A 12,584-nucleotide genomic window follows, 5' to 3' on the forward strand; every position below is an offset into this window, starting at 1 on the left:
GAACACGACGGGCTTATTCACGCGGTCGCTAGATGGCCAATATAAGATGTCTGGCAGGGAAGGGCAGTTCAGCGCGATTAGGCCAGCAGGGGAAGGCAGTTAGGGGCAAACAGGGCTGCAGGGGAGGGCAGTTAGGGGGCGACCACGCCGGCAGTGGAGGGCAGTTGGGGGCAGCCGGGCTGGCAGGGGAAGGCAGTTAGGGGTGACTGGGCCTGCAGGGGAGGGCATTTGGGGGGGACTGGGCCTGCAGGGGAGGGCAGTTGGGGGCAACTGGGCCGGCAGGGGAGGGCAGTTGGGGGAAACTGGGCTGTCAGGGGAGCAGTTTGGCGTTGATCAGGCTGGCAGGGGAGTGGTTAGGGAGTGATCAGGCTGACAGGCAGAAGCGGTTAGGGGCAATCAGGCAGGCAGGTAGGTGAACGGTTGGGAGCCAGCAGTCCTGGATTGTGAGAGGGATGTCCAACTGCCGGTTTAGGCTCGATCCCTGTGGGGGATCACAAAATACCACGTGCGGGTGCGCACGTACAGTGCGATTGAAACTTCGTGGCCCATGCGCAGAAGTCGGTATTTTGTGGAAGAGCCACACTGAAGGGGCCAAAGAGCCGCATGTGGCTCGCGAGCCGCAGTTTGCCGACCACTGTCCTGAGGGGTCCCAGATTGGAGAGGGTGCAGGCTGGACTGAGGGACACCCCCCCCTCCAGTGCACGAATTTCGTGCAGTGGGCCTCTAGTTTATAATAATAAAAGCATAATGTGCAAATCGATTGAACGACCAAACAGCAAAATGACTGGATGACCTTCTGGATGATCACGCTATGACATGCACTGGCGCCAGGCCAGCCAAGGCGGGTGCAATGTGATTGGTCAGGGGGCCCCGCCATCGCCCCATGATTTTCCCACAGAGGGAGGCCTAGGCCACCCAGCCGGCGGCCACAGAGGGAGGCCCAGGCTCCCGGCTGGCAGTGCTGCTGTGGGTGCTGTGGCGGGTGGGCGGGGCCTCCCTCTGTGGGCGATTGATCTGGGGGCCCTGTGATCGATTGCCCCACAGAGGGAGGCCTAGGCCACTGGCCAGCGACACTGTGGAGGGTGTGCGGGGCCGGCCAGCAATCACCCTGCAGAGAGAGACCCAGGCCGGCCAAGCGATTGCAGCCCATGCCTGTTGACCACGGAGGGAGGCGACTGGTGGAGGGGGAGGGGGGGCAGTGCCGCATAGATGGCAAGCAGTGGCAGCGGCGGGGGTGGGGCCAGCTGCCGGAAGCCAGGGGAAGGAAAACCCCTATAGGCCCTGATCACTGCCAGGCATAGGGACCCTACCTGAGGGGTCCTGGATTGTGAGAGGGTGCAGGCCAGGCTGAGGGACACCCATGACCCCCCCCAACCCCCAGTGCATGGATTTCGTGCACCGGGCCTCTAGTGTACTGTGTTATCTATCATTCATGGAATTACAGTATGCCTCTAATTTTTAAGGTGTGCAAAAATGCTTGTGGCCAATAAGTCTTCCAGTGTTACAGTATGAGAAATCTACCATTCCCTTCCATTCCCTATTTACATAACTATTAGCATGTGTGTATATGCATACACATGCAACCACATACACATCCATTTCTTTAATAGCTATGCAGATGGGTGTGGCAGTAATTGAGGTGATATTGGCATTTCTGTTGTAATAAAATCTATTTTATTTTGTTTATTTGTCTTTTGACCATTTTTAAAAATATATATTTTTTTGATTTCAGAGAGGAAAGGAGGGAGAGAGAGAGAAACATCAATGATAAGAGAGAATCATTGATTGGCTGCCTCCTGCATGCCCCACACTGGGGATCAAGGCATATGCCCTGACTGGGAATTGAACCAAGCCCTCCTGATTCATAGGTTGATGCTCATCCACTGAGCTATGCTGGCCAGGGCATTCTTTAAAAAAAAAAGTGTATATACATATATGTGTGTGTGTATGTATATATATATGTATATATGGGTATATATGTGTATATATATGTATATCATATATATGGCAGCCTTTATTCTAGTGCCCCTCTCTCTCAAGTCATGACAACCATTCTATTGATTTTTGATTTTCAAATTTTGTCAGCTACTGGTTTAGACCTTGATGGTTTGTCCAACTACTTATACATTATGTTTTGATAGAAATCACAGTCCCCAGTTTTGTGAATGATGCTTGAAAGAATTGCTAGTCAAGGGATACTTCTTAGATATATACCAGGGGTGGGGAATGTCCGGCCCATGAAATCATCTGGTCTGGCTCTGCCAAGGCATTAGGGATGAGTTAATTAAACGTTTGACCAAATATAGCAGGCTAATTTTTAAGTTGATAGTTTTGTATAGCCCGAGAATGATATTATAAATATTCAAATGGTCCTTGGCAGAAAAAAGGTTCCCCACCATGATATATGTATAGGAAGTACACTCAAAAGGAAATAAATATAAGCAGGTGTGTAATTTATGTGTGTGTGTGTGTGTGTGTGTGTGTAGATGAAAAAAAAATGCTTCTCTGCCTTATTTGAAAACTTTAGAAGCAACCTGACAGGTATAAATATTTGTGTGTAGTAAAAATGTACACAGACAAAAGAAGAGCAACATGATTGTGTATTTCAATACTGTGTAAAAACATTCTTGCCCACATTCTTGCCACCCAATCAAATGTTTTAGTAGTTGGGAATCTTTTTTCTGTGATTGTGTAATTATTCAGCTTATTGAACTAATATTTATTGAACACCTGCTATATGCTAGGCACTGTTATAGATTCTGGGAATGCAGCAGTGAACAAAACAGAATAAAAATGTCTTATCAGCTAAAATTTAAAGGTCATGAAGGGGGAGAGAGGAAAATAGATGCTAAACCAAATAAATATGTGGGTATGTTAGATGATAAGTGCTACAAAAGTAGAGAGGATGTTAGATAGAATTTGTCAGTGTTGCTATAGCCATCATATTGATAATATTACTTGCATGTATTTTTTGAATTGATAAACTTGATTTTCTAAATAATCCTTTTCTGCTAAATGCTTAGGTTAAAATTTTCCACCAGTAAGGCATGGTTGTTTAAAAAACATTAATTCAGGGACTGTTCCATCCAAATATAAAATCAAAGTACATGTGTGTTTGAATGGGGACAGTGATAATATTACAAAATATAGAATTGTTATTGCTTGCATTTTACATTTTAAGTGAAACTTACGTGACTGTCGCCCTTCCTGACAAACTTCTTAGACATGTGTTATTTTCACAGATGGTCAGTGTCATGACCACAACCTAGTAAGAGTTTTTCAGCCAAGAATTTTAAAATTAGTTTTAAGAACCTGAAGAAAAATATTTTTAAAAACTGGCTTTATTTTTACTTTAAAAAATATTTTTATTGATTTCATAGAGTAAGGGACAGGGAGAGAGAGACAGAAACATTAATGATGAGAGAGAACCATCTTGCACGCCCCCATTGGGGATCAAGCCTGCAACCCTGGCATGTTTGACATGATAAACACAAGGTCTACTTCTGTTAGTTGAAAACTCACTTGCATAACAGAAACCAACACCAGCTTAGAGGAGAAAAACACATGAGAAATGGAATTTCTTTTTATTTAGTTCTATTAGTATTGCCAAAGTTAATTGTTCATTTTGGGATGTCAAGGCAGAAGAAACTCACTCCTTTGTTTTCCCATTCGTTCAAGTCAAAAGTATGACATTATTTTTTATTTATTTATTTTTTAAAATATATTTTATTGATTTTTTTACAGAGAGGAAGGGAGAGGGATAGAGAGTTAGAAACATTGATGAGAGAGAAACATCAATCAGCTGCCTCCTGCACATCCCCTAACTGGGGATGTGCCCGCAACCAAGGTACATGCCCTTGACCGGAATCGAACCCGGGACCCTTCAGTCCGCAGGCCGATGCTCTATCCACTGAGCCAAACCGGTTAGGGCAAAAGTATGACATTATTATCAGGTTAGATTGCTTCTCTCTTTTTTTAAAAGAAAAATATTTTTATTGATTTCAGAAAGAAAAGGAGAGGGAGAGAGCGAGCGAGCGAGATAATCATTGATCGACTGCCTCCTTCTGTGCATTGCGCCCGCAATCTGGGCATGTGCCCTTGACCAAAATCGAACCCGGAACCCTTCAGTTCGCAGGCTGACGCTCTATCCGCTGAGCCAAACCAGCTAGGGTTAAATTGCTTCTCTTTGCTCACTAGTACTTGACTGGTATTGGCCAGTGTATTTTGACTTATAGTTGACACTAGTTTGGAAATACAGGTACAGTCATGCAAGAGACAATATGGTGAGAATTAAAAAAAATTAGAGAATTGGGGCCAGTGAGTAATAGATGAGGAAAACATCCTCCAGCAATTGAGGAGTTGAGTTCCTTCTCCACTCCTCTTTTCTACTTAATAAGTAAAATGCAAAGCCTGAGGGCATTTGGCCTCTAGTAGAGGAAGTGAAGAGGTTTTGAATTGTTACAGAAAAAAGGTGATGTGGGTGGAATAATGTGAACCTGGCACAGTATTTGAGCTTTGCTTTTGCTTCATTAAAAACACCTGTCATTATGTTTTATAGATTATAATAACGAAGATGAATTTGGAAGAAAGTTGAGGTTCCTCTTGCAACAGCTTCCACCTGTTAATTACAGCTTGTTAAAGTTTCTGTGTAGATTTTTAGCCAATGTAGCATCACATCATGAAGAAATTTGGTCTGCAAACTCTTTGGCTGCTGTCTTTGGTCCAGATGTCTTCCAGTAAGTTTTTTCATAATTTTTGTTTAATTAAAAAAAAACCTCGAGTTTGTGGAATAGAATCATTATGCTGTCTCCCAAGGATCATAGGTTGCTTGATGAACCATTATTTTTTATACTAGAGCTGCTTAATCTTCCTAGCATTTTTTTGGACAGGGTACAAATTAGGTAGGGTTTACAGATGGGAAAACTGAGGCACAGAATGATGACATTGCTCAAGATTATGAAATGACTCATTGGTTGTCTTCTGACTTTACCTGTGATTGATTTAAGAACACTCAATTCAATTTGGACTTTTATTCTTAGCATTTACACAGATGTGGAAGATCTGAAAGAGCAAGAAATAGTGAGCAGGATAATGGCTGGACTTCTGGAAAATTACTATGAGTTTTTTGAAAATGAAGAGGAAGACTTTTCATCTAATGATTTGAGTTCAATTACTGAACAGGTGAGAATATTTTACATATTCTACTTGGAGGAAGAATTTTTTAAAAAAGAATTGCTCTCAAGGGCTTGGTACAAACTTTGGTGGAATTTTTAGTACTAAATTGGAAGACATGCTCTTGGTTATTATATGGAATCATCTATATCTAAGTAATAGCTGAATGTGATATTTTTTTTAAACAACTTGTCCTCAATTTGGATAATATGGGAAAGGCATTGAAACCAGAATATATGGTAGAGATTTTGTATGTTTATTTCTTCTTTGTGTTTTTTCTTCTGTTAACTTAAGCTTTGTGTATTTTGTAAGAATAGTGGTTGTGTGTGTGTGTGTGTGTGTGTGTGTGTGTGTGTTGTTGAAGAATTGCTAGCATAGAGGAATGTAGGCAGAGGGTGAGAAGTAGAAGGTAGAGGGAAAGATTCAATACAAAGTTCATGCAAACTCTTAAGCAAATAAAATTTTTCTTGGTTAAAGTAGCAACTCAGTATAGCACTGCAATCATTGTCATTAATGAGAAGCATTAGAGTAAGTTTAGGTTGCAAGTAGTTTTTTTTTTTTAATATATTTTATTGATTTTTTACAGAGAGGAAGGGAGAGAGATAGAGAGTTAGAAACATCGATGAGAGAGAAACATCGATCAGCTGCCTCCTGCACATCTCCCACTGGGGATGTGCCCGCAACCCAGGTACATGCCCTTGACCGGAATCGAACCTGGGACCCTTGAGTCCGCAGGCCAACGCTCTATCCACTGAGCCAAACCGGTTTCGGCTGCAGGTAGTTTTTTAACTCTTGTTTGTAACTCTTGAAGCAAGTTTGTCTAGTGCTCTCTTCTTTTTGAGTTTCACCCTATAAATGCAACTATTTGGCTGTTAGAATCTTTTAACGTAGTAGATATTTTTAGTAATAGTATGAGAGAGAGGACTGGATATGATGAATAGGGTGTGTTTGAAAAATGGCCCAGAGTCAGTAGACATGGGGTCCTTAAATGAATGTGAATCCAGTAGAATGGTTTGAAGATGTAGGTGATAATTATGTTTCTGTATACATTTGAGAAGGCAGGTAGCAGCATTCTCCACAAGCTGGAGTGTGGAGAGCAGGCATTACACAAGACCCTAGAGAGGGGAATTATAGCAGTCAAAGAAAGAAGAGATGGAGGTATGGATGAGAGTTTTCTTTAAGTGGAGTTGAGGTAGCTGCATATATATAGGGCAGGTTCAGAATAACTTATGAACAGAATAGACTGTTGATAAGTGGAAGGTCAAATTGACAAGGAGAGAATCAGAAGAACTTTTGAAGATAAATGTGGGGTGAGAGAGAGCATTTTTATTTAAGTTTTTAATGTTTACTCTTACCCAAACTAATATAATCAATTCTTTTTTTTAAGTCTCTTTTTATTTATTTATTTCAGGGTGTGTGTGTGTGTGTGTGTGTGTGTGTGTGAACCCCTACCCAAGGATATTTTCCCATTGATTTTTTGGTCCTAGGAAATGAAGTAAAAAATGAGTTGTGTTTAAAATTTTCTTGGAATAGTACATCTTAGGTAATGTTAATGAACAGTTTCATGAAATTTTCTTTTCTTTTTTGTTCTTTTCTAGTTTCATAAAATTTTAATTCTCTGTTTCTTTTTATATAGGTTAATGAACTTTCTGAGGAAGAAGAGGAAGATGAAAAGCTGGAACATATAGAAGAACTTCCAGAAGAAGGAGCAGAAAAATCAAATGACATGCCAGAGGTGGTACAATTAAGGATGACTGAAAACATCCTGGAAGCAAATAGTGTTACAGCATCAACAAGGTAGTATTTCATTTGAAAGAACTTTAGCTTTTGAGCATTTTATTCTAGAAGTAGATTCACTCAACCACTAAATCAAACAAGAAAAACTTAAAGTAATCTTGCTAAGAAAATTTTAGTTATAACATAGATACCTTTCTTTTTAAATACAATCTCTTACATATATATATCTTTTTAAAAACACAAATTTATTTATTTTTGTTAATCCTCACCTGAGGATTTTTTTTTCCATTGATTTTTTTTTTTTTAGAGCGATTGGAAGGGACGGGGAGAGACAGAGAGAGAGAGAAACATCGATATGAGAAAGGCATCCATAGGTTGCTTCCTGCACATGCCCCAACCAGGGCCGGGGATTGAGCCTGTAACCAAGGTACATGCCCTTGACCGGAATCAAACCCAGAATCCTTCAGTCTGAGAGCTGACACTAACCACTTAGCAAAAAGTGGCTAGGTTTTGCCTTTTCTGTTTGTTGCTTGAGAACATCCTCTGAGTAATAGCAAATACTGTTACTCTGGCAAGGCGTATAGGGCTAGTATTGAGACCATCATACTATCCTACATGGGGTACTTTTATTGGGCAGTAGTCAACTTTTCCTCCTTAAGATTTGGAATAAGTCAGTGTTTCTCCAAGTGAGTATCAGATGAAGTAGCTGGCATCATCCCCCCCCCCCCCCCACACACACACACAGGAGGGAGAATGTTTTTAAGGGTCTTTTTTGTGTGAAAAAGTAATTTCTTTAGAAAATTAGTATCATACTCTGCTAGAGATGAACATAAAACTAACTACATGCTCTTCTGGTTGTTTCAAGGTAGTACAAATGTGGCAGTTTTCAGCATATTTTATAGTCATTTAGTATTTTAAAGTTTTATAGCTAATTTCTTTCTTTGATTACAGTGCCCATATATCTCCCACCAGCATCTTACCAGCCTCTGCAGAGTAAGTAGTATACTTACAGAAGACAATTTAAAAGTTAAAAAAAAAATATTGCTGAATTGTAGAAATGAAAATCATGTATTTATTGTGCTTCCTTTAGAGGAAGATTGTACATAACACAGTGAAACTAGTTAGTGGTTTATATACTGTAGTAGAAACAAATGAAGAAGGCACTAAGATTGAAAACTGTTAGAGCTTTTTTATTATTTTCTTGAAGAAGTAGACTTTGGCCCTAGCCAGGTAAGCTCAGTTGGTTAGAGCATCATCCGATACGCCAAGGTTGCAGGTTCAATCCCCACTCAGAGAACATACAAGAATCAGCCAATGAATGCATAAATAAGTGGAACAACAAATCAGTGTTTAAAATAAAAAGAAAAAAAAAGAAAAAGACTTCACGTAAAAAATAGGAACAATACCCTTACATTTTTTTTCTTTTATTTAACTGAGCATGGTAAATTATTTTGCTTTATAAACATAGTTTTGAAAAGTCTATTTAAATGACTATATAGTAGTGAGGATGATTGACACTGGTCCTTCCCACCTCTGTAGTAATAGTGACATTATAATTGATTTGTATAATATCTATTTGGGCAGATTTCATTATAAAATTTGATCCTGTGTTGTGTATTCCTTCTATGTATTTCTTTTTACACTCTAGCTTACTCATTTAAAATTCATGATAATTTGTTTTACTGGTCATAGTTTTTAACATTTATGTTTATGTAGTGAAATATGCAGTTAGGATGACTGTGTCTCACTAAAATGTGTTCTGTTTTGTAGCATTTTAGACAGAACAATTAGGACAACTGTGGAACAGCACCTTTTTGATCTGCAGAGCAGCATAGATCAGGATCTTAATTTACAACAGCAAAGTCTGGTGTGTAATAATGAAGCAGGAAGTATTAATTGTGATGGGGAAGGATCTAATAACCAGTAAGAAACTTTTAAAAACATTTTACTGCTATTATGAGTTATAAAATTGTTTTGTTATCTTTAAAAAACTTTATTTTTATTTAGATAATGGGGTCTCATCTTAGAGATTTCTGGAACTTTGTGTGAGAAGTGACTTTGTATGTATTTGTATGTAAATTATCTATACTAGTATATATAAAAACCTAAGCGATCGTTATGATGGAATGACCGATTGCTATGACGTGCACTGACCACCAGGGGGCAGATGCTCAAAGCAGGAGCTGCCCCCAGCCCGCAGGCCCTGATTGCCGGATAGGGCCTGCTGCACGACCTCCTGGTTTCTCCCCCCAAGCCAGTAGGCTCTGATTGCCCGATCAGGGCTGGGCCCCGGGCTGCGACAGGGAACTGGGGGTGGGTGGCGGCGACCAACCTCCTGTGGCGCCTGGGCGGGGGGCTGCGACCTCTCACCAGCTACCTGGGGGCAGAGGTGACAGGGACGGAGGTGTGGTGAGAATGCGGGGTGTCTGCTGAGCTCACTCTCACTCCCCCGCTACCCTCCCCCAGGATGCCAGGGCTCGCGCACCGGGGAAGCCTTTGCTCAGGTGCCGGGTACCTGCGTGTAGCCTGCCCCGCACCCATGCAGCCTCTTCTGGGTGAGCCGGGCCACAGCTGCTAGGACCACAGCTGCCAGGACCACGGGCTCCCCGTGGGTTTGCGCAGGAGCTGATCTGCGAGGCCGGGTGGGAGAGAGTGCACTGCCCGCCTGGCTTCCGTGCGGCGCCGCTGGGCGGCCCAGAGGCCCACACTGCACCCCAGCCCGTGGTGTCCAACCATGCTCACTGCATCTCTGCGTGGGGACTCGGGCGCTGTGATTCAGGAGGAGGGAGTGCTTGGGGGTCCAGGTGCTGCCCAGGGCCCAGAGGTTAGCTGGGACCTGCCCTTCCACGCCAGATGCTCACGCTTTGATCGCCAACCAGGCCTAGGGACCGCATGTGTGCACGAATTTTGTGCACCAGGTCTCTAGTATTATATATACGTATGTACATAGAAAAATCTCTGAAATTGTTTATTAAGTCCAACACAGCCAGGTTTTCCTCCCAGAACATCAGATAAAGTAGTTAGCTTACCTTTATAGACTGTTATATGAAAAATACTTTTAAAAGTTAGACTTCTGTGCAACAGGGTCACACCAGGAGAAACAAGCAGAGATCTAGACAGATAGGTTACAGGGACAGGAGAATATCACTCCTGGTGCATGTGATCATTGAATGACATGGTGAGCAGAATCATCTTTTCCTGTTTAAATTGTTATCCCCTGCCACTAGCCTCCTTTCTCCCTACATGGTTGTTTTGTTTTGCTTTTTCCTTAAGAGTAGCCATTGATAGTTGAATTTACATAAGTTTAAAGTACCTCTGTGTACTGTTATGTGATGTAACTCCATTCTTTAATATGACTTGTTACCTTTAAATGAATGAATGTCCATCAATCCACTCTCTCTTTATCCTGTCAAGTTTCATTAAATGCACTGTTTATTTTTGTCTCTCCATGGGATGTTGTAAGGAATCTACCTTGGTTGGCGGCTGCCCAGCTGCCCAGGGCTGGCCCGAGGTGCAGGCAAGCCTTGGATGGTGGCTGCCCAGCCTCCCAGGGCCAGCCCAAAGTGCAGGCAAACCTCGGATGGCAGCTGCCCAGCTGCCCAGGGCCGCCCGAGGTTCAGGTAACCAGGGCTGGCTGAGGCTTGCACTGTTGGCAGTGGCAGCAGCAGAGGTGTGATGGGCGTTGCCTTCCCCTGATCACTGGGTTGCCTCTCGCCAGTGAGGGCTCCCGGACTGTGAGAAGGGGCAGGCCGGGCTGAGGGACTCCCCCGCCAGTGCATGAATTTTCATGTACTGGGCCTCTAGTATTGTATAACTGCAGGTGTGTCATGTAGCTTGCATGAATGGCATCACCAGCCTGTGCAGCTCTAAGTATTGGCCCTGGTTTGTCTCCTTTTAAGGCATGATTAGAACTGATAGAACTGCCCTAGCCATTTGGGTTGAGTGGATAGAGCGTTGGCCTGCAGACTAAAGGGTCCTGGGTTCGATTCCAGTAAAGGGTACGGTAAAGGTTGCAGGCTTTTCTCTGGCCTGGGCCCTGCCCGGGGCTTGTGCAGGAGGCAACCAATCGATGTGTTTCTCTCTGTCTTACTTTCTCTCTTCCAGACTCCCTAAAAATCAATGGAAAAATATTCTCTGGTGAGGATTAAGGAAAAAAACAAAAAAATTGATAGAACTGGATCTATAGGGAGTATTTGGGCTGAATATGAAGGGAAAAAGCAGTATTTAAAAGTTGGAAAAAGTGGGAAAATGTTTCAAAAGATGTAATATAAGCAGGTTCCTTAGAGTTTGTCCTTAGCTTGGCTAGAGATGTTGAAAACCTATGGCCATGCTTAGACAATATTCTTATTTCTACAACTGGGGACAGTATTCTTATTTTTACCACTCATGTTCTCTCAGTAGTGGTATTGTCTTTGTAAACAAAAACCTGCAGAGTTTTGTATATTCTAAATTATGTAAGATGGGAAATCTGCAGTAGGAAGCTATTCCTGTTGTACTTGATAAAGTGTTGGACACTACGGTGTCTAGTGCTAGATTTGTATTTTATTATTATTTTTATTTTTAAAAAATATATCTTTATTGATTTCAGAGAGGAAGGGAGAGGTGGGGAGAGAGGGAGAGAGAGAGAGAGAGAAAGAAAGAAACGTCAATGATGAGAATCATTGATTGACTGCCTCCTGCATATCCCCTACTGGGGATCAAGCCCGCAACCTGGGCATATGCCCTTGGCTGGAATCAAACCTGGGACCCTTCAATCTGCAGGCCGATGCTCTATCCACTGAGCTAAACTGGCTAGGGCTAAATTTGTATTTTAATTAAACAAATAGGTCATTATTATGATTGAGAGTGGATATTTTTAAGGAAAATTGTTATTTTAGTACATAAATGAATTTTAAAGCCATTCATCTTGTTTTTGTTTGTTTTTTTAAATCCTCATCTGAGGACATTTTCATTGATTTTTAGAGAGAGGGGAAAGGAGGTAGAGAGAAAGGGAGAGAAACATTGATTCATTGCTTCTGAGCCTGGGGATAGGAACTGCAACCTAGGTATGTGCCCTGACCAGGAATTGAATCTGTGACCTTTTGGTGCATGAAACAACGCTCCTACCAAATGAGCCACACCTGCCAGGGCACCATTCATTTTTCAAAAGGGTTAACAAACAAGGTAGATTCCTTACAACATCCCATGGAGAGACAAAAATAAACTTAGTGCATTTAATGAAACTTGGCAGGATAAAGAGAGAGTGGATTTTTATGAAAAGGGTATATTTTCTTTAATAAGTAAAAGTTTCAGATCATTGTTTATTTCAAAGGCATTACATATTCAACATTTGACCTGATCTGATTTTTTAATCGTCATTTCTAGGGTTGATATTGCTGATGATGATATTAATGCCAGTGAAAGAAGCAGAGACTGCTCAGAACCTGTGGCCAGCACTAATTTAGACAATGAAGTTATGCAGCAAGATTTTGTATTTGATGATGAAGAAAATAACCAGGTAAGAAATGCAAAGACTTAAAAAAAATCTGTTAGGTGTGCTAAACATATAATTCTGATTGTTTTATGTATTCCTTTGACTGCAGAAGCCATAGTTCACTATCTTTTCTAACACACGTATATATCTTGATTCAAGGAACACACATTTTCTTAGTAGTGGTCAGGAACCATTATTGGGT

The 12,584-nt window shown here is 41.7% G+C and overlaps 1 protein-coding gene across 8 annotated transcripts in view; it reads left to right on the forward strand.

The window, feature by feature from the left end:
* Nucleotides 1-12,584, forward strand: part of FAM13B (family with sequence similarity 13 member B) — a 64,193-nt gene that overhangs the window by 19,363 nt on the left and 32,246 nt on the right. For 4 of the 8 annotated variants that reach the window (XM_006086550.3, XM_023752136.1, XM_014453872.2 and 1 more), the window contains 6 exons: nucleotides 4,559-4,736; nucleotides 5,040-5,181; nucleotides 6,809-6,969; nucleotides 7,861-7,902; nucleotides 8,680-8,832; nucleotides 12,274-12,406. In XM_006086550.3, the coding sequence (XP_006086612.1) occupies nucleotides 4,559-4,736; nucleotides 5,040-5,181; nucleotides 6,809-6,969; nucleotides 7,861-7,902; nucleotides 8,680-8,832; nucleotides 12,274-12,406 (809 nt within the window). The remainder of the gene's footprint in view (nucleotides 1-4,558; nucleotides 4,737-5,039; nucleotides 5,182-6,808; nucleotides 6,970-7,860; nucleotides 7,903-8,679; nucleotides 8,833-12,273; nucleotides 12,407-12,584) is intronic. The other 4 variants (XM_023752139.1, XM_014453873.2, XM_023752138.1 and 1 more) reach the window with 3 other exon arrangements.

This window comes from Myotis lucifugus, unplaced genomic scaffold, assembly GCF_000147115.1.
Source record: "Myotis lucifugus unplaced genomic scaffold, Myoluc2.0 scaffold_28, whole genome shotgun sequence".
NCBI lineage: Eukaryota > Metazoa > Chordata > Mammalia > Chiroptera > Vespertilionidae > Myotis > Myotis lucifugus.